At 43.6% G+C, this 25,063-nt stretch overlaps 1 protein-coding gene across 8 annotated transcripts in view; it reads right to left on the reverse strand.

The window, feature by feature from the left end:
• The window catches only part of SUSD4 (sushi domain containing 4), a 134,750-nt gene that overhangs the window by 57,102 nt on the left and 52,585 nt on the right, over positions 1-25,063 (reverse strand). For 6 of the 8 annotated variants that reach the window (XM_059069452.2, XM_067028227.1, XM_059069446.2 and 3 more), the window contains exon 3: positions 13,123-13,335. In XM_059069452.2, coding sequence (XP_058925435.1) covers positions 13,123-13,335 — 213 coding nt within the window. Of the gene's footprint in view, positions 1-13,122; positions 13,336-14,995; positions 15,274-25,063 lie in introns of those variants that run through there. The other 2 variants (XM_067028267.1, XM_067028262.1) reach the window with 2 other exon arrangements.

Here is a 25,063-nt window from a genome sequence, read left to right on the forward strand (position 1 = left end):
AGGGGTACATGGTCTACAACCAAGGATGCTTCGTGGGCATCCTGAATCCACCCAGAAGCTGAAGCTCTGGCTAGAGGTGTCTGGCTTTAAGCGGTGTCCCAGATACTCTCCCAGAAATGAGAATCCAAAGAAAGGGGGGATTTGGGTGCTACAGAACATCATCTCACAGTCTAAGTAAGGCTCTCACCCTACCCAGGAACTAGGCACAATTATTTAGTTAGTTCTCTTTCTTAAAACAAAACCAAAAACTTGTGTCTACCTAGTATAACCAATGCCATAAGAGCTGAGATGTATTCTGTATCCCAGCTGGACCACGGGATGGTCAACTAATGAAATATTTCCATTAATATTGATAATAAATAGATTTTGATGAGGCATAGGCAGATTCTTCTCTGTCCCCCATATGATACTTGTTCATAATATAAGTGGATTTGAATTCATTTTACTTTAGTTTCTATGGAATATCTATTTTTAAAGTAAACTACTTCTTCGTGGTGTGCAAATCACAGTCTGAATTGCTGCAATACTGACCCCGCCGCTTTTAAGGCTATCAGGGTATGGATAGCATCTTTCCATGTCCTGATTTGATATGTATTGCATAAGTGTCAAGTGAATTTGTTTAACACCTTTATTGGAGTATAACTGCTTTACAATGGTGTGTTAGTTTCTGCTTTATAACAAAGTGAATCAGATATACATATACATATATCCCCATATCTCCTCCTTCTTGCGTCTCCCTCCCACCCTCCCTATCCCACAGCTCTAGGTGGTCACAAAGCACTGAGCTGATCTCCCTGTGCTATGTAGCTGCTTCCCACTAGCTATCTATTTTACATGTGATAGTATATATAATTCCATGCCATTCTCTCACTTCCCAGCTTACCCTTCCCTCCCCTGTGTCCTCAAGACCATTCTCCACATCTGCATCTTTATTCCTGTCCTGCCCCTAGGTTCTTCATAACCACTTAAAAAAAAAATTCCATATATATGTGTTAGCATACGGTATTTGTTTTTCTCTTTCTGACTTACTTCATTCTGTATGACAGACCCTAGGTCCATCCACCTCACTACATATAACTCAATTTCATTTCTTTTTATGGCTGAGTAATATTCCATTGTATATATGTGTCATATCTTCTTTATCCAATCATCTGTGGATGGACACTTAGGTTGCTTCCATGTCCTGGCTATTGTAAATAGAGCTGCAATGAACTTTGGGGTACATGACTCTTTTAGAATTATGGTTTTCTCAGGGTATATGCTCAGTAGTGGGATTGCTGGGTCATATGGCAGTTCTATTTTTAGTTTTTTAGGAACCTCCATACTGTGCTCCATAGTAGCTGTATCAATTTACATTCCCACCAACAGTGCAAGAAGGTTCCCTTTTCTCCACACCCTCTCCAGCATTTATTGTTTGTAGATTTTTTGATGATGGCCATTCTGACTGGTGTGAGGTGATACCTCATTGTGGTTTTGATTTGCATTTCTCTAATGATTAGTGATGTTGAGCATCCTTTCATGTGTTTGTCGGCAATCTGTATATCTTCTTTAGAGAAACGTCTATTTAGGTCTTCTGCTCATTTTTGGATTGGGTTGTTTGTTTTTCTGATATTGAGCTGCATGAGTTGTTTCTAAATTTGGGGGATTAATCCTTTCTCAGTTGCTTCATTTGCAAATATTTTCTCCCATTCTGAGGGTTGTCTTTTCATCTTGTTTATGGTTTCCTTTGCTGTGCAAAGGCTTTTACATTTCATTAGGTCCCATTTGTTGATTTTTGTTTTTATTTCCCTTTCTCTAGGAAGTGGGTCAAAAAGGAACTTGCTGTGACTTATGTCATAAAACATTCCGCCTATGTTTTCCTTTAAGAGTTTTACAGTGCCTGGCGTTACAGTTAGTTCTTTCATTGATCTATATTTCTGTTTTTGTGCCAGTACCATACTGTCTTGATTACTGTAGCTTTGTAGTATAGTCTGAAGTCTGGGAGCCTGATTCCTCCAGCTCCGTTTTCCTTTCTCAAGATTGCTTTGGCTATTCGGGGTCTTTTGTGTTTCCATACAAATTGTGAAAGTTTTTGTTCTAGTTCTGTGAGAAATGCCACTGGTAGTTTGATAGGGATTGCATTGAATCTGTAGATTGCTTTCGGTAGTAGAGTCATTTTCACAACGTTGATTCTTTCAATCCAAGAACATGGTATATCTCTCCAGCTGTTTGTATCATCTTTAATTTCTTTCATCAGTGTCTTATAATTTTCTGCATACAGGTCTTTTGTCTCCTTAGGTAGGTTTATTCCTAGATATTTTATTCTTTTTGTTGCAGAGGTAAATGGGAGTGTTTCCTTAATTTCTCTTTCAGATTTTTCATCACTAGTGTATAGGAATGCAAGAGATTTCTGTGCATTAATTTTGTATGCTGCTACTTTACCGAATTCATTGATTAGCTCTAGTAGTTTTCTGGTAGCGTCTTTAGGATTCGCTATATATACTATTGCCGGAAGCCGTCCAGCATTGCCAACTATTGCCTGAGCAAAGCTCGGCGAGAAGTTATGGCATGAGGAAGCAAAGCTCCTCTCCTGGTGGGCGGCGGAAAGCATCTCTTCTGATTCTAGGAAAATTCTTGCTAAAAACTAAGGGGGTTTCTGGAGGGTTTAGGCCAAGAAGATGGAAGTATTACAAAGCAAATCCCCCTCGGTACGAGACCACAGCAACCCCTGTAACCACAACAGTAGCTATACCCACTGTAAATAATTTACTTTGGAAAAAAGTCCCTTGGTCAGGCAACAAAGGAGTGTTTCAATTAAGGAGTAGAAGTTTAAAGGAAGAATTAGATGAGTTATGGCCCATAGAAGGAATAAGGGATATAGAAGGGAAGCAAATAGTGGGGTATTATGTACAGGATGCCCCCAAATGGTAGATTATGTGGCATGCCCCCTCTCCGGTATATTGGAGGAAAAAGAGAGAAGCGGAAGGACTTTACTGTAAATATTTTACGAATGAATTATATGTAACTATGAAAGTTAAAATTGATTGCCTTACGTAGAAAATAGAATTGTATTTTCGCACAATGTGTTTTGAACAAGGTACTGAGAATACTGGCCAATATATGATGTTAGCTGAAGTAGAAAAGAATAATTAGCTTTCTAGACCTAAACATCTTGTTTGCGCGAAAAGATCTTAAGACGGAACAATGCTTGCTAATGTTTCTGTGTGTAGGTGTAGAAATGAAGTAATGAGTCAAAAACAGGAGTTACATAGAAAGTGCTGATGCTATTGTTTAGAAAATCCTATATTAAGAAATGATATGTCAAAAATAAAGCTGTCAGAAGCTTAACAGAAGCTCCCCAGGAGAGTTGTAAATATCTTGGGAAATACCTGGCTATGGTGACGAGGAAGTTTTGTGCAACAGTGGGTATATTCAATAAGTTTACGGTACAATGTCCGCCCCCATGGCCTCCTAGAAGTATAAATAATGATGTACATTGTTTTGATTATAATAATAGGGTTAGAAAATCTGTGGATGAAATGTTGTATTATTGTTTTTAACATGTTTAAGTTTATGGCTTGATATTATTGTTTTTAACATGTTTTGAGCAGAATGTGCAGGTACAAAAACACCTTAATCTTCTGAGAAAAATGAGGAAACCGCAGACAGAGTTCCTGACCTAGATGTGAATGTACACAAGAGACGAAAGAGAATGGAGACAACAAGAAAATTACTTAACTTGTTTAACCTGCTGATGTAAACTACTTTTGTTTTTTGGTTTATGTAAGGGACTTTTTGGCATGGGAATGTTGTTATTAAGATTGAAAATGAGATTATTTTACAGTATAAATGCTTTGGAATCATGATATTAAATTTGTCAGATCCTTGCATCCTCTGAGGTGTCTTGTGATCTGTCCACGCCGACTCCGTCTCCCCTTTGGGTGAAACCTGTTCAGCTGGGGCGGGTCCTCGGCATACTATCATGTCATCTGCAAATAGTGACAGCTTTACTTCTTTTCTGATTTATATTCCTTTTATTTCTTTTTCTTCTCTGATTGCTGTGGCTAAAACTTCCAAAACAATGTTGAATAATAGTGGTGAGAGTGGGCAACCTTGTCTTGTTCCAGATTTTTGGTTTCAGTTTTTCACCATTAAGAACGATATTGGCTGTGGGTTTGTCAAATATGGCCTTTATTATGTTGAGGTAAGTTCCCTCTATGCCTACTTTCTGGAGGGTTTCTATCATAAATTGGTGTGAATTTTGTCGAAAGCGTTTTCTGCATCTACTGAGATGATCATATGGTTTTTATCCTTCAGTTTGTTAATATGGTGCATCGCATTTATTGATTTGCATATATTGAAGAATCCTTACATTCCTGGGATAAAACACTTGATCATGGTTTATGATCCTTTTAATGTGCTGTTGGATTCTGTTTGCTAGCATTTTGTTAAGGAGTTTTGCATCTATGTTCATCAATAATATTGGCCTGTAGTTTTCTCTCTTTGTGACATCTTTGTCTGGTTTTGGTATCAGGGTGATGGTGGCCTTGTAGAATGAGTTTGGGAATGTTACTCCCTCTGATATATTATGGAAGACTTTGAGAAGGATAGGTGTTAGCTCTTCTCTAAATGTTTGATAGAATTCACCTGTGAAGCCATCTGGTCCTGGGCTTTTGTTTGTTGGAAGATTTTTAATCACAGTCTCAATTTCAGTGCTTGTGATTGGTCTGTTTATATTATCTAGTTCTTCCTAGTTCAGTCTCAGAAGGTTGTACTTCTCTGAGAATTTGTCCATTTCTTCCAGTTTGTCCATTTTATTGGCATATAGTTGCTTGTAGTAATCTCTCATGATCCTTTGTATTTCTGCAGTGTAAGTTGTTACTTCTCCTTTTTTATTTCTAATTATATTGATTTGAGTCTTCTCCCTTTTCTTCTGGATGAGTCTGGCTAAAGGTTTATCAACTGGCTAATGGTTTATCAATTTTGTTTATCTTCTCAAAGAACCAACTTTTAGTTTTATTGATCTTTGCTATTGTTTCCTTCATTTCTTTTTCATTTATTTCTCATCTGATCTTTATGATTTCTTTCCTTCTGCTAACTATGGGGCTTTTTTGTTCTTCTTTCTCTAATTGCTTTAAGTGTAAGGTTACATTGTTTATTTGAGATGTTTCTTGTTTTTTTTTTTTTTTTTTTTTTTTTTTTTTTTTTGCGGTATGCGGGCCTCTCACCGCTGTGGCCTCTCCCGTTGCGGAGCACAGGCTCCGGACGCACAGGCTCAGCGGCCATGGCTCACGGGCTTAGTTGCTCCGCGGCACGTGGGATCTTCCCGGACCAGGGCACGAACCCGTGTCTCCTGCATCGGCAGGCGGATTCTCAACTACTGCGCCACCAGGGAAGCCCGTTTCTTGTTTCTTGACGTAGGATTGTACTGCTATAAACTTCCCTCTTAGAACTGCTTTGGCTGCATCCCATAGGTTTTGGTTCATCTTGTTTTCATTGTTATTTATGTCTAGGTTATTTTTTTATTTCCTCTGTGATTTCTTCAGTGATGTCTTGGTTATTAAGTAGTGTATTGTTTAACCTCCATGTGTTTGTATTTTTTACAGATTTTTTTCCTGTAATTGATATCTAGACTCATAGTGTTGTGGTCGGAAAAGATACTTGATATGATTTCAATTTTCTTAAATTTACCAAGGCTTGATTTGTGACCCAAGATATGATCTATCCTGGAGAATGTTCCATGAACAGTTGAGAAGACAGTGTATTCTGCTGTTTTGGGATGGAATGTCCTGTAAATATCAATTAAGTACAACTTGTTTAATGTATCATTTAAAGCTTGTGTTTCCTTATTTATTTTCATTTTTGATGATCTGTCCATTGGTGAAAATGAGGTGTTAAATCCTCTACTATGATTGTGTTAGTGTAGATTTCCCCTTTTATGCCTGTTAGCATTTGCCTTATGTATTGAGGTGCTCCTATGTTGGGTGCCTAAATATTTACAGTTGTTATAACTTCTTCTTGGATTGATCCCTTGATCATTATGTAGTGTCCTTCTTTGTCTCTTGTAATAGTCTTTATTTTAAAGTCTATTTTGTCTGATATGAGAATTGCTCCTCCAGCTTTCTTTTGATTTCCATTTGCATGGAATATCTTTTTCCATCCCCTCACTTTCAGTCTGTATGTGTCCCTGGGTCTAAAGTGGGTCTCTTGTAGACAACATGTATATGGGTCTTGTTTTTGTATCCATTCAGCCAAGTTTAAGTCTTTTGGTTGGAGCATTCCATTTACATTTAAGGCAATTATCGATATGTATGTTCCTATACATTTTCTTAGTTGTTTTGGGTTTGTTACTGTAGGTCTTTTCTTTCTCTGTGTTTCCTGCCTAGAGATGTTCCTTTAGCGTTTGTTGTAAAGCTGGTTTGGTGGTGCTGAATTCTCTTAGCTTTTGCTTGTCTGTAAAGGTTTTAATTTCTCCGTCAAATCTGAATGAGATCCTTGCTGGGTAGAGTAATCTTGGTTGTAGGTTTTTCCCTTTCATCACTATAAAGATGTACTGCCACTCCCTTCTGGCTTGCAGAGTTTCTGGTGAAAGATCAGATGTTAACCTTATGGAGATTCCCTTGTGTGTTATTTGTTGTTTTTCCCTTGCTGCTTTTAGTATTTTTTCTTTGTATTTAATTTTTGAAAGTTTGATTAATATGTGTCTTGGTGTTTTCCCCCTTGGATTTTTCTTGTATAGACTCTCTGCATGTCCTTGACTTGATTAACTCTTTACTTTCCCATATTAGGGAGGTTTTCAACTATAATCTCTTCAAGTATTTTCTCAGACCCTTTCTTTTTTTCTTCTTCTGGGACCCCTATAAGTCAAATGTTGTTGTGTTTAATGTTGTCCCAGAGGTCTCCGAGACTGTCCCCAATTCTTTTCATTCTTTTTTCTTTATTCTGCTCTACAGTAGTTATTTCCGATATTTTATCTTCCAGGTCACTTATCCATTCTTCTGCCTCAGTTATTCTGCTACTGATTTCTTCCAGAGAACTTTTAACTTCATTTGTTGTGTTGTTCATCATTGTTTGTTTGCTCTTTAGTTCTTCTAGGTCCTTGTTAAACCTTTCTTGTATTTTCTCTATTCTATTTCCAAGATTTTCGATCATCTTTACTATCACTACTCTGAATTCCTTTTCAGGTAGACTGCCTATTTCCTCTTCATTTGTTAGGTCTGGTGGGTTTTTACCTTGCTCCTTCATCTGCTGTGTGTTTCTCTGTTTTCCTATTTTGCTTATCTTACTGTGTTTAGGGTCTCCTTTTCGCAGGCTGCAGGTTCGTAGTTCCTGTTGTTTTTGGTGTCTGGCCCCAGTGGCTAAGGTTGGTTCAGTGTGTTGCATAGGCTTCCTGGTGGAGGGGACTAGTGCCTGTGTTCTGGTGGATGAGCGTGGATCTTGTCTTTCTGGTGGGCAGGTCCAAGTCCGTTGGTGTGTTTTGTCGTGTCTGTGACCTTATTATAATTTTAGGCAGCCTCTCTGCTAATGGGTGGGGTTGTGTTCCTGTCTTGCTAGTTGTTTGGCATAGGGTGTCCAGCAATGTAGCTTGCTGGTCATTGAATGGAGCTGGGTCTTAGCATTGAGGTGGAGATCTCTGGGAGAGCTTTTGCCATTTGATATTATGAGGAGCTGGGAGGTCTCTGGTGGACCAGTGTCCTGAACTCAGCTCTCCCACCTCAGAGGCACAGGCCTGACACTTGGTCAGAGCCCCAAGACCCTGTCAGCCACACAGCTCAGAAGAAAAGGGAAAAGAAAAGGAAGGAAGGAAGGGAGGGAGGGAGGGAGGGAGGAAGAAAAATTAAATTAAATTAAAATAAAAAATAATTATTAAAAGTTATAAAATTAAAAAGTAATAGAAAAAGGAAAAAAAAGAAAGAAAGAAAGAGAGAAGAAAGCAACCAAACCAAAAAACAAATCCACCAAGGATAACAAGCACTAAGAACTATACTGAAAAAAAAGAAAAAAGAAAACAACGAACAGACAGAACCCTAGGACAAATGGTAAAAGCAAAGCTATACAGACAAAATCATACCAAGAAGCATACACTTACACACTCACAAAAAGAGAAAAAGGATAAAAAAATATATATCATTGCTCCCAAAGTCCCCACCTCTATTTTGGGAAGATTCGTTGTCTATTCAATGAATAGACATATTCTATTGTCACAGAATCTATTGTGGAATCTGTGTATTCCACAGATGCAGGGTACATCAAGTTGACTGTGGAGATTTAATCTGTTGCTCCTGAGGCTGCTGGGAGAGATTTCCCTTTCTCTTCTTTGTTCGCACGGCTCCTGGGGTTCAGCTTTGGATTTGACCCCACCTCTGCATGTGTCACCTGAGGGCGTCTGTTCTTTGCTCAGACAGAACAGGGTTAAAGGAATAGCAGATTCGGGGGCTCTGGCTCACTCAGGCCAGGGGGAAGGAGGGGTATGGATGGGGGAAGAGCCTGCTGTCGCAGAGGCCGGCGTGATGTTGCAGCAGCCTGAGGTGCGCCGTGTGTTTTCCCGGAGGAATTCTCCCTGGATCACGGGACCCTGGCAGTGGCGGGCTGCACAGGCTCCCTGAAGGAGGGGTGTGGAGAGTGACCTGTACTCGCACACAGACTTCTTGGTGGTGGCAGCAGCAGCTTTAGCTTTTCATGCCCGTCTCTGGGGTCCGCGCTGACAGCCGCAGTTCGTGCCCGTCTCTGGAGTTAATTTTGGGGGTGCTCTGAATCCCCTCTCCTCGTGCACCCAAAACAATGGTCTCTTGCCTCTTAGGCAGGTCCAGACTTTTTCCCGGACTCCCTCCCGGCTAGTTGTGATGCACTAGCCCCCTTCAGGCTGTGTTCACACAGCCAGCCCCAGTCCTCTCCCTGTGATCCAACCTCTGAAGTAGCCCGAGCCTCAGCTCCCGGCCCCCGCCCATCCTGGCGGGTGAGCAGACAAGCCTCTCGGGCTGGTGAGTGCTGGTCCTCTGTGCGGGAATCGCTCCGCTTTGCCCTCCGCACCCCTGTGGCTGCGCTCTCCTCCACGGCTCTGAACCTTCCCCCCTGCCACACCCAGTCTCCGCCAGTGAAGGGACTCCCTAGTGTGTGGAAACTTTTCCTCCTTCACAGCTCCCTCCCAGAGGTGCAGGTCCTGTCCCTATTCTTTGGTCTCTGTGTTTTCTTTTTTCTTTTGCCCTACCCAGGTACATGGGGAGTTTCTTGCCTTTTGGGAAGTCTGTGGTCTTCTGCCAGCGTTCAGTAAGTGTTCCGTAGGAGTTGTTCCACATGTAGATGTATTTCTGATGTATTTGTGGGGAGGAAGGTGATCTCCACGTCTTACTCTTCCGCCATCTTGAAGGTCTCGCCTCAAATGAATTTATGCAAAGTTGATCTGAGTTTACCTATACTTTTTCTTACAAAATGTGGAAAAGGGATGTATTAGCAGGGAAAGTGTCCCCCAGTAGACTAGTTGAGTGATTTTGGAAAGGAAGAGGCCCAGATGGTGGCTGTCCCCCTGGCCTTTAGTCACTGTACTTAGTATGTCAGCAGCCCTGTGCCCCCAGGCAGTATTTTCAGTCCTCTGCCAACTCCATGGTACCCTCTCCAGCATACTGGTCACCTCCCCTGCTCCCTGGGCCATAAGTATCCTCACCCCTGCTCAGGGATGTGCAGGCTGTAGTCTTACGGAAGCAGCTTTGACAAGCACAGATATTTCTTAGGCTGGAGGCTTTGGGTGCCAGGAAATTAATTCATTGCCTATATTATCAGTTCTGTAAGTCCAAACTTCTATAAGTGAGTTTGCTTGAAATAAACCATTTAGATTGGAGTAAAAGGAGATAAGGGAGATGGCTTGTATGTGTGGCAGGGTGAAGTGGAGAATAAAAGAGAGGGAATCTGTGTGAATGCACAAGAAAATATTTGCTTTAATACCACCCTGCTTCTGTAGAGCACTTTACTGTTATAAAGCATTTTAATGCATATGAACTTATTTTTAAAAAATCTGTATCTCAGGTAGAACTGGCTGACAGCAGGGAAGACTGGAAGGAGTCCAGGCAACAGTGACAAGACCTGGGCTAGAACAGATGTGTCCCTAAATCACCATTTAAGTCTGGGAAGACTCTTAACTTCTCTGAGACTCAGTTTCCCTATTGCTCAAACAAAAACTAAATTAGAACGAGGGCTTGGATTATCTAATTTCTAGAGTCCCTTCGACTCTGAACGTTGATGATGCCATTTGTTATAACAATGTGTTGCTGCATAACTGACTACAGTAGGGCTTTTGTGACACCAAGAGGAAAGTTAGATTTAATCTTGTAGAGGAAAAATGCTGGCTTAGAATGAGTTACAGATCTGCTGCTTACTCATCAGCTGTGTGACTGACAAAGTGAGTAACTTCTCTGAGCCTCAGTTTCCTAATCAAGACATGAGGACAATAAGACTTTTCTTGTAGGGCAATTGTACCTGTTAAATGAGATAGTGAATCTGAACGTACTTTTAAACTCTAATGACCTAAAAAATGTGATAATTTATTGTTATCACTATTACCAGCATGCAGAAAATCCATTAGCCCTCTAAGAATTACCTAACAGGGCTTCCCTGGTGGCACGGTGGTTAAGAATCCGCCTGCTAATGAAGGGGACACGGGTTCAAGCCCTGGTCCGGGAAGATCCCACATCCCACATGCCACGGAGCAACTAAGCCCATGCGCCACAACTACTGTGCCTGTGCTCTACAGCCCACGTGCCACAGTACTGAGCCCACGTGCCACAACTACTGAAGCCCATGAGCCTAGAGCCCGTGCTCTGCAACAGGAGAAGCCACCACAATGAGAAGCCCGTGCACCACAACAAAGAGTAGCCCCCACTCTCAGCAACTAGAGAAAACCCGTGTGGAGCAGCGAAGACCCAATGCAGCCAAAAATTCAGTAAATGAATAAATAAATTAATTTAAAAAAAAAAAGGAATTACCTAACAACAGAAACAAATGAATTGAGCAGCCCTTACTATTCGCCCAGCATAAGTCCTAATCAGGGAGTAAAGGCCATTTACAACTCCAGGGAAAAAAAGTTTAGCTTCTTCCCTGCTTTATGACATCCATGGAGTAGACTTCTGTGTGCCCCTCGCCCCTGTAAGCCACATACAGAAGGCTTAGGCTGCTAACGGTGATGATTTCCTCCACCGTGAGGGCAATGAAAGTAACCTCCTTATACAGATCTTTCAAAGACCAACAAAGACCACCATTTATATTAAAAAGAATTAATTATACCATCGTACTTAGAAAGGCAATACTTATTCTTCCAAACTTTGTAAAATGACGATTAGAGCACAACATCATGACTGGAAATGAGGAATCCTGGAACGTTCTTTGGAAGTACCTGGTCTTATTTTAAGTTGCCTAATAAAAGAACTGACACTCCACTGCCATCCCCAGGTACACAGCCCCTCCCAGCACATTTGGGGCTAAGTGTTCAGAATTATGCACGCAGACCTACATAATAGAAGCCTCTTCTCCAAGGTGATTTTTCACTCCCTTTCTTGGAATTACTATGTATTACATTGTTATGTACAAGGCTGGAAAGAAGCTCATCTAAAAAGGGATAAACTTTTTTTTTTTTTCCAGGATGACCAAGTAACAGAGGGCCTTCATCTCTGGGCAATATTCAGGAAGCCTATTGTTTTCTTTGTTCTCTGATGTTTTGGAGTTTGTCTGGGTTTTAAGTATTGGGTATCTTAGGCCATAGGTTTCAGCAGGAAAGTTTTTTGAATTAGAGTTGATTTACAGTGTTGTGTTAGTTTCCAGTGTACAGCAAAGCGATTGTTACATATATTCTTTTTCAGATTCTTTTCCATTATAGGTTATTACAAGATGTTGAATATAGTTCCCTGTGCTATACAGTAGGTCCTTGTTGTTTATCTATCTTATATATTAAATAAACTTTTAATTAATAGAATCTTACAGAAATCATAGCTTGCATGGACTGCATGTAAGAGGAAAAATGAATTTACTTTTAAAAACCTTAATTCTTTAAATAATTTTGGCTTTTTAAAAAATACCTTGAAAATAAAAGCAAAGATAGCAAGTACTTTAAGGGTAAGACACCACCTTACCCATCCTTTATAATTTCCAAAAGGAGGAGCATAATAGATGTTTGATCAATGCTTGCCAAATTAAATTACTTTAAAAGTTTCATAAAGAAGATACACACTAAATCAGAATAAGAGTTTACAGAGCATTATTATAAAAGCTCCATCCCCAAATAAAATCAATAATGGTGTTAAGAGAAAGTGAAACTCTCTTCTAATGAACTCGATGAAATATCAGTTCTGTGCCTCATGGAAATTTGGGGCTAGAATTAATTCTTAATTCATGCCTATTCCTACTTCAACCTTGCTGATCATCAGAGATATATAATCAACAATTTGGCATTCCAATTAGTTAAACTCAATGCATTCTTTTAAACTCTAAAAGTATCTCTATAGAGTGAAAACAACAAGCAAAATATATACATATTTTTATATATACATATATAAAGTTGTTTCAACCAACAGACTTAGGGATAATTGCTAGGAGTAAATGAATATCTTGTCACGACCAATAAATTTAGGGATACCTGACAGAAATAAATGTCTACCTTGTCAATCTACCATTGCTTGCCACAGTTCTTTCTTTCCTTAAATGAATCATGTCTAATGCAGAACAGATAAGTAGTAATTGATTTAATTCTCTGAGTAGCATGCATCTTCTGTATCATTCTATACAGTTTCGGCCCAATATATTTACTGCACTTTTTATTGAGTAACATGGAAATGAGTGCTGAGTTGGCAGCCCAATGATAAACGGCCCTCATGTTATCTGAGTTGCTCTCTTGCATTGACAAAAATGGTGATAAACTGGGTTGTAATTGAGAAAGAAAAGGAAGACGATGACTCCTGATGCTGAGATGCATTTATCCCCCGTCTCGGCCCTTACTGAACATGCACGCTCCTCCATCAGCCTGCAGGGTCAGCCCTGAAACAGACAGCGGCCCGGGGTACCTCCCCATCTGGCACACAGGCTCCTAGCCCTGCAGCCACAAGCTGATCACGTGAGTGGCTTCCACGGGATGGGGGTAGGGAGTGGAGGGGAGCACTTTACCTTCCTGCACACAGACGGCTTTATCACTTGGGATCCAGCCTAGGGTTCCGTTCAGATGTTTCATACACAGTCTCTTTGTAGAGCCCTTCAGCTTGAATCCATCTTGGCAGTGAAATCGGGTGACAGAGCTTTCAAAGAAAACCCCTCCGCTGGGCGTCCTGAAGCCATTCTCAGGGATGCCTGGGTCAGCACACACCTGAAGGTCATCGAACCCTACACGGACAGAGAGAAGAAAAGGTGCCGCTGGATATATTCTTCGGATGCTGAAGGTTTCCCATGACAAATGGTAGACACCGTATTCTTTCCAATGCTATGGGCCACCCAACTCCACCAATAAAAAAGCCAAGAAAATAAACACTCCAGTGCACACTTCACACTGCTTTTTGCTCTTTGCTTAGAAAAGCGCTCGTTAGTGATTTCAGTTCCACGGTCAAGTTAGCCCTTCAAGGAGTTTCTAGGAGTAGGAGACGAGGAAAAGTAAACAACGAAAGCAATACAAAATGGTAAATGTCGAGACTGAAGTACAAAATGCAGAAGGGAGCGGAGGAGGAAGAGGTAGTCGGGAAAGTGGGAGATGGAATCGGAGCCTGGTGTTGAAGGACGGGTAAGGGTTCAAGGACAGAACCAACTGTGTGGAGGGGGACACAGGGGAATGGCGTACATGCAATGGCCGGGCGGGGAGACCGCGGGCGTGTCTGCAGAGCAGCAGGCGGCTGAGAGCGATACAGGGTTTGCGGAAGAGGCAGGCTGGCGATGCCCACCCTCCCCTGCCCCCTGCCCTCGCCCCCATCAGCCAGGCCTGGGCCACATTTCTCCTCCTCCGGGAGGCCTTCCTTAACCCCACTCTCCCCGCCCACCCCCTCCATTTGTTCTACCACGGTAACGTGCACACAGCCCTGTACTGAATCATCTGGAGAGCGATCGCCTCTCATTCTGGGTTATGAGCCCCTCGAGGACAGGTTTTGAGACTTTTTCACCCTTGTGAAACCTATCACGGCTCTGCCTAGAACGTGCTCCATAAATGTTTGATGAGTGAATAAACAGAGTTGGAAAAGGGAGTGGGAGACATACCGGGGTGACCCTGGAAAGCCAGGCTGAGCGAGGGGGCCAGTGTGGAGCCATGGAGCCTGGTGGTGGGGACCAGGAGGCCGACAGGACAGCAGCCTGAGGGACTTAAGTGGAGGAGAAAGAGCCCCGGGTGTGCCTAGGAGACCCCCGGCAATGGTGCGGTCAGACGTGGTGGGCCTGAGAGCACAGGAAAGTGTTGGAAGCAGCAAGGAGGGCACCAGAGTGTGAGACGTCCCGGTTCCAGGGGCCCCTTGTCAACTGACTGGATGTCGGGGGGAGGGAGGCAGCCAGACGGCTGGGACGAAGGCCCGACTCTGGCCTCAATGAGGAGGAGAGGGGTGGGGTCACGGCACTACTGAGAGCTTCGGACGAAGACATGACTGGGACCAGATTTGCATTTTCGAACGATCTTTTGTGTGGCCACACGGAGCTCATGGATGTCTCGAGCTCGCTGGGGGACACCAAGGATAAGGAAGGGGTCGTCTATGGGCACAATGCTCCAACGTACCCTCCAAGGAAAGCAATGTTGGCGACAGAGAGAACCCCAAACTTCTGTGCACTACGAAGGCCTTCTACCCCGTTCTCTTACAAAATCAACCAACAAATCCTTCCTGAAAGGGTACCCAGAACAACCATGCATGACTTCATCCAGATGGGGGTTGGTGTGCCCGGCCACCCCCGCCCCCAGCACAGCTGCTGCTGCCAGGTCAAGATGTGGCAGAGGGACAGGAATAGCCTGGGCCATCTTAGAAAATCTCAGGCCAGACCCAGAGGCAGTTATCACCGGGGCTCTTGGAGGACTTACGTGGTTTCCAGGTGACGCCCAGATGTCAGACTCATGAGACACCTGATCCTCTGTAACACACTGGGCTTGCAAATCGTCCTCGGCCGGTAGGTGACTCCCGGACCCCAACTTTCATGGGCTCATGAAGGACTCACTTGCTGTCCTCCCCAGCTGACCTCAAGACCCTGGACATTCTGCCAGCACCGCTGTGCTGAAAGCCACACGACACGGCACGGTAGACACCGCGGCTGCACGGGGTCCGGCACTCATCACGCGCTCTCTCTGCCGAGGGCACGCGGCTGTGGACCAGGCGGAAAGTCAAGGGGGAAAGCAGGGAAGTGGACAGCACCCACATCTGACTCTATTACATCTTTAAGTGCGAGCAGGTCCGATACTGTATCAAACAGAAGATGCTTTGACAAAGGAGACACCATGTAGCCACAAGTGCTGCTAATGAAGGACTGGTGGGTGGATAGATGGACGGATAGATGGGTGATGGATAGAGGATAGGTGGGTGGATAGATGGATGGAGACAGGATAGGTGGATGGATAGAAATAGGTGGGTACATGGATGGATGGACAGAAGGTGAATGGATGGATGGATGGATAAATGAAGAGGATGGGTGGGTGGATGGATGGATGGTTGGATGGATGAATGGAAGATGAATGGATGGAGGGTGGGTGAGTGGATGGACGGATGGATGGGTGAAGATGAATGGATGGATGGATGGATAAATGAAGAGGATGGGTGGGTGGGTGGATGGATGGTTGGATGGATGAATGGAAGATGAATGGATGAAGGGTGGGTGAGTGGATGGACGGATGGATGGGTGAAGATGAATGGATGGATGGATGGATAAATGAAGAGGATGGGTGGGTGGGTGGATGGATGGTTGGATGGATGAATGGGAAGATGAATGGATGGAGGGTGGGTGAGTGGATGGACGGATGGATGGGTGAAGATGAATGGATGGATGGATGGATAAATGAAGAGGATGGGTGGGTGGGTGGATGGATGGTTGGATGGATGAATGGAAGATGAATGGATGAAGGGTGGGTGAGTGGATGGATGGATGGATGGGTGAAGATGAATGGATGGATGGATGGATAAATGAAGAGGATGGGTGGGTGGGTGGATGGATGGTTGGATGGATGAATGGAAGATGAATGGATGGAGGGTGGGTGGGTGGATGGACGGATGGATGGGTGAAGATGAATGGATGGATGGATGGATAAATGAAGAGGATGGGTGGGTGGATGGATGGATGGTTGGATGGATGAATGGGAAGATGAATGGATGGAGGGTGGGTGAGTGGATGGATGGATGGATGGGTGAAGATGAATGGATGGATGGATGGATAAATGAAGAGGATGGGTGGGTGGATGGATGGATGGTTGGATGGATGAATGGGAAGATGAATGGATGGAGGGTGGGTGGGTGGATGCATGGAGCCACATGCTCTGCTGGACTCATCAGGCAAAGATCTCTACCCCATCCCACCAAACAGTCACACCTATCACCCTGATAGTCCCAGAAGCTTATGTATGCCATAGACAAGGGAGGTGTGCATTCTCTCCCCCAGCACAGACACACTCTCTCCTAACACCCTCTCGCCTTCCTCTCTTCTCCCAGCCTAAGTAGACCGCATTCCTTAGATTTGTATACCCTTCTTCCAACCCACATCCCCAGACATCTCAGCCTTCCTCCTCCATCGCCACCGTAGGGCCCAAGGTAGGTTTACGCAAAGGATTTGGCTGAGACATCTGTGCCTCCCCCGCCACCACCACACACACTTTTGGCCGGTCACCCCCTGCTCACAAATGAGCCATGTGGACTGCTACGTCCCAGGCACTGACCCCTCGACTTGTCACACCTGCCTACCACCGTGCCCCAGGCCACAGAGCTCTTCTCTCTCAGAGAAGGACAGATCGTTCAAGTGAGAGCTGAAGATGCAGCCCCGAATCCACCAGAAAAATGACTCCTGCTCTAATAAAAAAACGATGAGAGCATCGTGGAAATGATGACGGGAGAGCAGCAGGATTTCCCAATAATCGAACTCGGTACTCTTTCTTTCTTTATTCCTTCCTTTTAAAGAGAGCATTTCCATCCACTCGCTCTGCTTCCATGTCACCACTGCTAGCCCCCGGCTCTGTTCCCGTGCCTGGGACAGCGCTCGGGCCGTGGGATCCAGCCCTCGGCACGGAGGAGGGAAATAAGAACAAGCGGTAAAAAGAGAGCAATCAGAAAATGGGATGGTATAAGAAGGAAACATTCTTCATTTTGGACAACTAATCCCATTGAGCAAGATAGTAATTTTCTAGGACTTGCCACATCTTCAGACTCCACTTTTCAAATCACCCCCGAGCGGATCAGTTCCCAGCCCAGGTCATTCTTCTGTAGAGCTGTTCTCTTAATGCCTTTTCTGAAATGCTGATGATCAGCCCCATGAGAGAACACATCCATTAAGGGGGCGGGCTGCCTTAGGTATTAGGGAAGAGGAGTGGAAAATAACTTGAGCATGGGCCCGCTCAAATAATCTTATCCTAGGAACCATACGCCTAAGGTCTCTATTGCTTTCACCCCATTCTTCAAATTCTGTGTATGCTTTGGAGCTAAGTAGCCACAGCATGGAGAGAAGAGTTCCCAGAATGATTTCCAATATGTTTCTTTGCGGGGGAAGTGGGAGGAAAAGGGAATATTCCATTTTAATAAGTGCCTGGGAGCAGCATCCCCTAGCAGATGCTTCTAAATTCAATTCAGAGTGCAACACCTATCTACAAGAGACAGTCTTTGTGATGGTTCATTTGATGTGTCCACTTGACCAGGCCAGGGGATGCCCAGATATTTCATCAAACATTTATTCTGGCTGTGTCTGTGAGGGTGTTTCTGGATGCGACTGACTTTGAGTGGGTAGGCTGAGTAAAGCAGATTGCCCTCCCTAATGTGGGTGGGCCTCGCCCAATCAGTTGATGGTCTGAACATAAAAGGGAGAGTAGAACGAATTCTTGCTCTCTCCTGACTGTCTTCAAGCTGGCGCATCAATCTTCTCCTGCCTTCAGACTCAGACTGAGACTGGAACTTACACCACGGGCTCTCCTGGTTCTCAGGCCTTTGGATTCAGACTGGAACTACACCCTCGGCTCTCCTGAGTCTCCAGGTTGCCAACTGCAGATCTAGGACTTCCCAGCCTCCATAAATGCATTAGCCATGTCCTTATAGTGCGTACATGTGATCTATCTCCTATGGGCTCTGTTTCCTCTGGAGAACCCAGACTAATACAGTCTTCCTAAAGGTACTCACGCACTTTACAAACGTGAGTAACATGGATGTTGACTGTCCCCACACTCCAGAGGATGACATTTCTCTCTGGACCCCTGAGTTCAGGTAAGCAGCTCATTGAGGCAGTCGGGGTACAGTGGCAGGGGCGGGGGCAGCGCCTGGGGCCTGGGGTCTGAACAGCCTGCTGTAGAGTCCCAGCCTGAGGTCCCCTCTGGTTGCTTTCTCAGCCTGTGTCACACTCTTAAGTCCTGGAGTCTCCATTACTGGCACTAATTTTCCTGCTTAGTGTTGGTGAGCCCAGGAACAAGTCATGGGTAGGACTGTAATTTGAACTTGTTCTCAGTGGGATTGAGAGAACCCCTGTCTTCACATACAAAGAAATGCATCCAGCCTCAATCTCATTATGAGGTCTTGACACTTCTGATTTGGTTACTTCTGAGTCTGCAGAAACCTACCAGACAGTTTTACTGTGAGCAACAGAAGTCTTTGAAAAGAATCATAAGAACGAAAGAGGTGCAAAAAGCAATCTTTTGGCTCATTATAACTGAAAAGTCATATCCTAGAAAGGAAGAGTGTATCAAATGTAGCCAAATCAATTTCAAACTAGGGCTGGGCTCCCGTTTCCCTGTAAACTGCTATATGAGTCTTTGGGGGAAGAAACAGAATAGAGACACAAAAATTGATTCTTTATGCATTTACTTAGTGAGAAGGTCTGGGGGATAGGGAGAAAAGGGCATCCCTGATAAAGTTGAAACAGACACGTTTGCAAATTTTAATTAGAATCAAGAGCAGCCCTCAAGCCTCGCCCCCCCACCCCCCACTGCACTCGCTGTCGGTCTCACACGGTCGGCATTACAATCGTCTTAGAGGGTCTCTGGTCCGACCCCTTGGTCTCCCAGGGGAGGACACCGAGGCCTGCGGAGGTCAAGTGTGAGTCCAGTCACTCTGATCACAGAGCTGGAACTGACTCCTGGGCATCTGACTCACAATCCAGTGCTCCTGCCACTGACGATGTTGTCCCCAGTTAGCCTTTTCCTGTCGTATATCACGTTTGTGAGTGACTCGAATCTTCATGAATCCTAAACTCTTTGAGGGCAAGACTATTCGTAAACGTTTTTGAGTCCCTGTATCTGTTAAAACAGGACTGAGGGGCTTCCCTGGTGGCGCAGTGGTTGAGAATCCGCCTGCCGATGCAGGAGACACGGGTTCGTGCCCTGGTCCGGGAAGATCCCACATGCCGCGGAGCAACTAAGCCCGTGAGCCATGGCCGCTGGGCCTGCGTGTCTGGAGCCTGTGCTCCGCAACGGGAGAGGCCACAACAGTGAGAGGCCCGCATACAGAAAAAAAAAAAAAAAAAAACAGGACTGAGCCAATAGCAACGGCGAACCACTTAATGATTCAATAGGACGTAAATCCTCATGGTTCCCCCCGAAGCTGACACCTCCCAGCACACCGTCTCAGAATGAAGAGGCCGGGGAACCTTTATGGTCCCCCGAAACATTCAAGAATCCAGGCAGCCAGCCACCAGACAGCCATTGACCACAACAGGGATCTGGAGAGCATTTCTGGTGATGAAAAATGCTCTTGAGGAGATCACGACCTAACCTCAGATATCAGTTTCATGAAAGAGAATTAGTCCTGGTGAGTGGAGTGTCTATTGCCCTCCAGAGCAAAAGAATAAATGGAGAAGGATGTAGTAAGCTTGAGAAAGTCCCTCTTGACCACGTAAGGGCTTTTCCCCCATTAGATGTGAACATTCCAATTCCAGCTGCCTTGGGCTGAAATCTGTCTTTTTCTCATCACCAGCAATGCCGACCAAGTTTCTTTTAAACCACCTAACTAGTGAAATATGACTGTGCTTCCAAAAGCCTTTATACCAGGAAGGGAATGCTTCTGCTGCATTAGAGAAAAAAATCTTCAAAAAACCTTTCCTATTCTTAAAGATTCTGAAAGTTTCATTATCTGGGCTTGTTGAATTACAAGCTAAAATGCATTGGGAAGGTCCTGAGGATCCGTTGACAAGGGGACCCTTTGGCCGTCTCTTTACTGCCGACACACACCTCACCTTGATCTTTCCCACCGTCTCAAGAACTATTCTAATTAATTTTGTTAATGAACACATGTATTGATAGCCTGCCTTACTCCAGAAACTGTGTGAGCTGGTGCTGTATCTGTAACAAGGCATCAGCAACAAAAAGAAGAGGAAGATAGAGGCAATACTACAGAAAATCATATGAGGCAAAATCTACTCAGCAAATAAATCAATTCTCTAACATCAGTATTTTCAAACACAGTGCTCCTGTGTATCAGGTCAGCTATAGGTGACCTGATAACACAGAACTACCTGACGTGCCAGAGGTTTCCGGCCACCTGGCAGCCAACTGCACTTCGGGGCTGGTCCCTTCTCTGCCTGTCAGCCCATCAGAGGCTCCTGACACCCCTTCAACGTGTTGCCACACTGGAGTTGAACATCAGCGGATGTTCCTTCTGAGGCTGAGACCCTAGAGAAGTTCTACATATTCTGGAGGTCCGTCCTGAGCCAAGGTCAGGCTCAAACAATTCGAGGATCCCCCTCCCCGGTGCTAGACAGTTTAGGGGCTACCAAACATCTTCCAGGAAATGCTAGGAGGACTGAGTAACCCGGGCCCCAAGGCTGCTGGGATGCCCCAACTCTCATGGAGACCAAGGAGCTGGTAAGCCCCACCCAAGTGAACCCACCTGGAGGAGGGAAGCCAGAGTGGGCCACGGAAGACCCTTGCTGGGATAAGAGGAGGCCCCGGAGTCAGAATGCGGTAGAAACAGCAATTTAACAATTTTTAACGCTGTGGAAATTACAATTAAAATCCATGAGAAAAAATGTAATTTGCTTTATAAAGATTCATTAATAACCCATATCTCCATAACAAGATCATCAGGCAGTGTTTCTTGACCTCCTCTGTTCCAGCCTAAATCATCTCCATGTTTGGCAAAATTCCAGCTTTTTGTTTTTAAAAAGAAAAAGAAACAAGGGGAGGGGGCACTTCCTAAAACAGAGATGGGAAAAGGAAAATATAATCTGTGTATACACTCACTCAACAAACAGTGCTGGGCGCCGGGGGAAGGAGCTAAGGGCGCTCACTCAGCAGGTGGCATGAACTGGGACTTCCTGCAGAGCCAGCCTGCATCTAGGACCTTGAGTTTTTGATCTACAAGGTGTGGCCTTGCAGGAGGTCATGAAATCAATTTTAAGGGTCACAACCAGCACTTTTAAGAAATGAAAGAGAAAGGAGAAGTCAGAGTGCATGGTAAGGGTGAGTCCTGTTTTGTGTGGTTTTATTAGCTCTGCTTGTGCACACATGCTGGTCTGCAATGTAAAATATATTTCTTTCAGTGGTTCACCGTCAAAAAGGTCTGAAAAACACTGCTTTAAATATACTCCACCTTGTCATTCCACGTGACAACATACATTTACTTCAAATAACGTAGTGGGTGCTTAAGGGCTCAGGTTCTGCAGTGAGACTATGTACTTTGAACCCTGACTCTGCCATTTTCTAGCTGTGTACTACTGGCTGTGTACCGTCTACTATTTAGTATAGCAAATTTATACTAACCGGGTATCACTTCAACCTAGTTTTTTGAAGAAACAGCAATGTGTTGGGGGGTTCAGGATTTATCTAGGTGGGTTGAAAACTCAGTATTTTGGATTCCATTACCCAGAACCTACACTGAATACTGCATGCACAGTTATAAACATAATAGAAACTTGGAATATGTGTACGGTAATCAAGTTAGGTACCATCTCCCAAGAAATAGTGAGAATGTGTTAATGTTTCAAGAAATATCCAGAGATGAATATAACACTGGCTGCGTCTGAGCAAGTAAATGTAGCAAAAATAAGTCTTAATAGCATAATTTCGACTTGATTAAAATGGATAAAGACTACAGATGTGGCAGTCATAGCAGTCCCCATTTGATGCCAGAACTGATATTTTTTTCCTCTTGATTTAATTCGCTTTGATTACCCAATTATTCCTAAGTCCTTTCACTCAGTTTCAGCCCCAATAAAACTGATAACAACGCTAACTCATAGTATGATTTCACTCTAGTCTCATGATACTGTTCCATAAAAGCATGTCCAGCCACATAATAAAATTATTCCAGATTGTGATATTATAACAGGCAAAAACAGAATAAACCTTTGTCTGTTTGAAATAACCCATTCATCAGAAAAATCTGAGGATTCCTTCCATCAGCTGGGAAGAAGAATGGAACATGGTGGCATGGAAATTCCACAGTTGATATAAACTTTAGGATTACCCGTTGACAAAACATTTGAAGAAGGCAAGGATAGATTTGAAAACTGACTGAGAGGTTAAAAATGTGGCTCTTTTTGAAAGCAGATCCTTATTGAGTATAATGAGGTGACCTGTCTAGCTAGCTCTGTGACCCTGGATAAATAACGCGATCTTCTTGGGTTTTAGCATCTTATCACTCAATGAGGTAATTGGATGATTTATCAGATCTCTACCACTGCCAAATTCCATGATTTCGAGTCACTTTTTGATAAAAATTGGTAGAAACCTCCCAAAGCACAAGCACTCAGACTGAAGTGGCCCAGAAGGCAATGCATGGTTCGTTAAAAAAAAAAAAAAACAAACCCTAGAACACACTTTCAAAATGTTCGTGGTTATTTGTTACTTTCTAAAAATCAAATTCCCTTCACATGAAAAGGGAACATCGCTAATTATTAGAGAAATGCAACTCAAAACTACAATGAGGTATCACCTCACACCGGTCAGAATGGCCATCATTACAAAGCCCACAAACAATTAATACTGGAGCGGATGTGGAGAAAACGAACCCCTCCTACACTGTTGGTGGAAATGTAAAATGGTGCAGCCACTAGGGAAAACAGTATGGAGGTTCCTTAAAAAAACTAAAAATAGAGCTACCATATGATCCAGCAATCCCACTCCTGGGCATATATCCGGAGAAAACTATAGTTCGAAAAGATACATGCACCCCAATGTTCATAGCAGCACTATTTACAATAGCCGAGGTGTGGAAGTAACCTAAATGTCTACTGACAGATGAATGGATAAAGACCATGTGGTTTATATATATACACACAATGGAATACTACTCGGCCATTATAAAAAGAATGAAATAATGCCATTTGCAGCAACATGGACGGACCTAGAGATTATCATACTAAGTAAAGGAAGTCAGACAGAGAACGACAAATATATGACATCACTTATATGTGGAATCTAAAATATGATACAAATGAACGTATTTACAAAACAGAAACAGACTCACAGACTCAGAAAACAGACTTGAGGTTACCAAAGGAGAAATGGTAGGGGAGGGATGAATTAGGAGTGTGGGGTTAGCAGATACAGACGACTATATGTAAAATAGATAAACAACAAGGTCCTACTGCATAGCACAGGGAACTATATTCAGTATCTTGTAATAGCCTATAAAGGAAAAGCATCTGAATAAGAATATATATGAATAACTGAATCACTTTGCTGTACACCAGAAACACAACATTGTAAATCAACTATACTTCAATTAAAAATTTTTTAAATAAAGAGGTAATTAAAAATCAAGTTCCCTTTCTTTTCTGTAATCAACAGCTTTAGAGCAATAGGAAAACTGTTTTCCACACGGAGAGAACTACTTTACAGTTTACAAAGTGTTTTACCTACACAAACTCATTTCGCCCACACAGCCAACCCCTGTGAGATCAAGTTAACAGTCTGATAGGATTCGCTTTCCCAGCCACTTTATAAAAATCAAACTGTTAACAGTACTAACTTTTCTAACGGTACCCACAATCTTTTCAAAAACACTGTATATTCCCTCCCTTGAATGGTTCAGTCACCAACTCGAGTCCAGATCATGAGGTTTCTAACCTTTATTTACATTCTCAAATGCCACTGGGACTTTTTCATCACGTGGGGATAGGCAGGAAGAGCAAGATACAAAACAAAACAGAAGATGGAAAAGAAGCTGCTGAGTGAGGACCAGACCGTGCAAGAAGACTGTCTTCTTTTATCACCAAGACAGTCTTCAGTCCTCGGCACATGCAAGTAACAAAGAGATTAGGGCTCTGTTTTGGGTTTTTTGTTCGTTTCTTTCTTTGTTTTTTTTTTTTTTTTTTTTTTTTTTTTTTTTTTTTTTTTTTTTTCGGTATGCGGGCCTCTCACTGTTGTGGCCTCTCCCGTTGCGGAGCACAGGCTCCGGACGCACAGGCTCAGCGGCCATGGCTCACGGGCTTAGTTGCTCCGCGGCATGTGGGATCTTCCCGGACCAGGGCACGAACCCGTGTCTCCTGCATTGGCAGGCGGATTCTCAACCACTGCGCCACCAGGGAAGCCCTCTTTCTTTGTTTTTAAGACGCCCTTAGCTCAAGGAAAATCTTGTTTCCATCACCTATATTAAGTCACCATACAAAACGCGCCCATATGTTCCAAGAACCACCATTTCTGTTCTGTCCCCCTTGGATTCAGCTATCTTCGGTCAAAGCCACACTCTTCTCCTTGCTGGGATTTGTGCCAGCAGATCCTATATCTGAATGTGTCAGGATCACGTATCTAAATGGCAAGGTATTTTATTTTATTTTTAAAATTTATTTATTTATTTTTAACATCTTTATTGGAGTATAATTGCTCTACAGTGGTGTGTTAGTTTCTGCTTTATAACAGAGTGAATCAGCCATACATATACATATATCCCCATGTCTCTTCCCTCTTGCGTCTCCCTCCCTCCCTCCCTCCCTATCCCACCCCTCTAGGTGGTCACAAAGCATCAGCTGATCTCCC

Source organism: Kogia breviceps, chromosome 1, assembly GCF_026419965.1.
Source record: "Kogia breviceps isolate mKogBre1 chromosome 1, mKogBre1 haplotype 1, whole genome shotgun sequence".
Taxonomy (NCBI): domain Eukaryota; kingdom Metazoa; phylum Chordata; class Mammalia; order Artiodactyla; family Physeteridae; genus Kogia; species Kogia breviceps.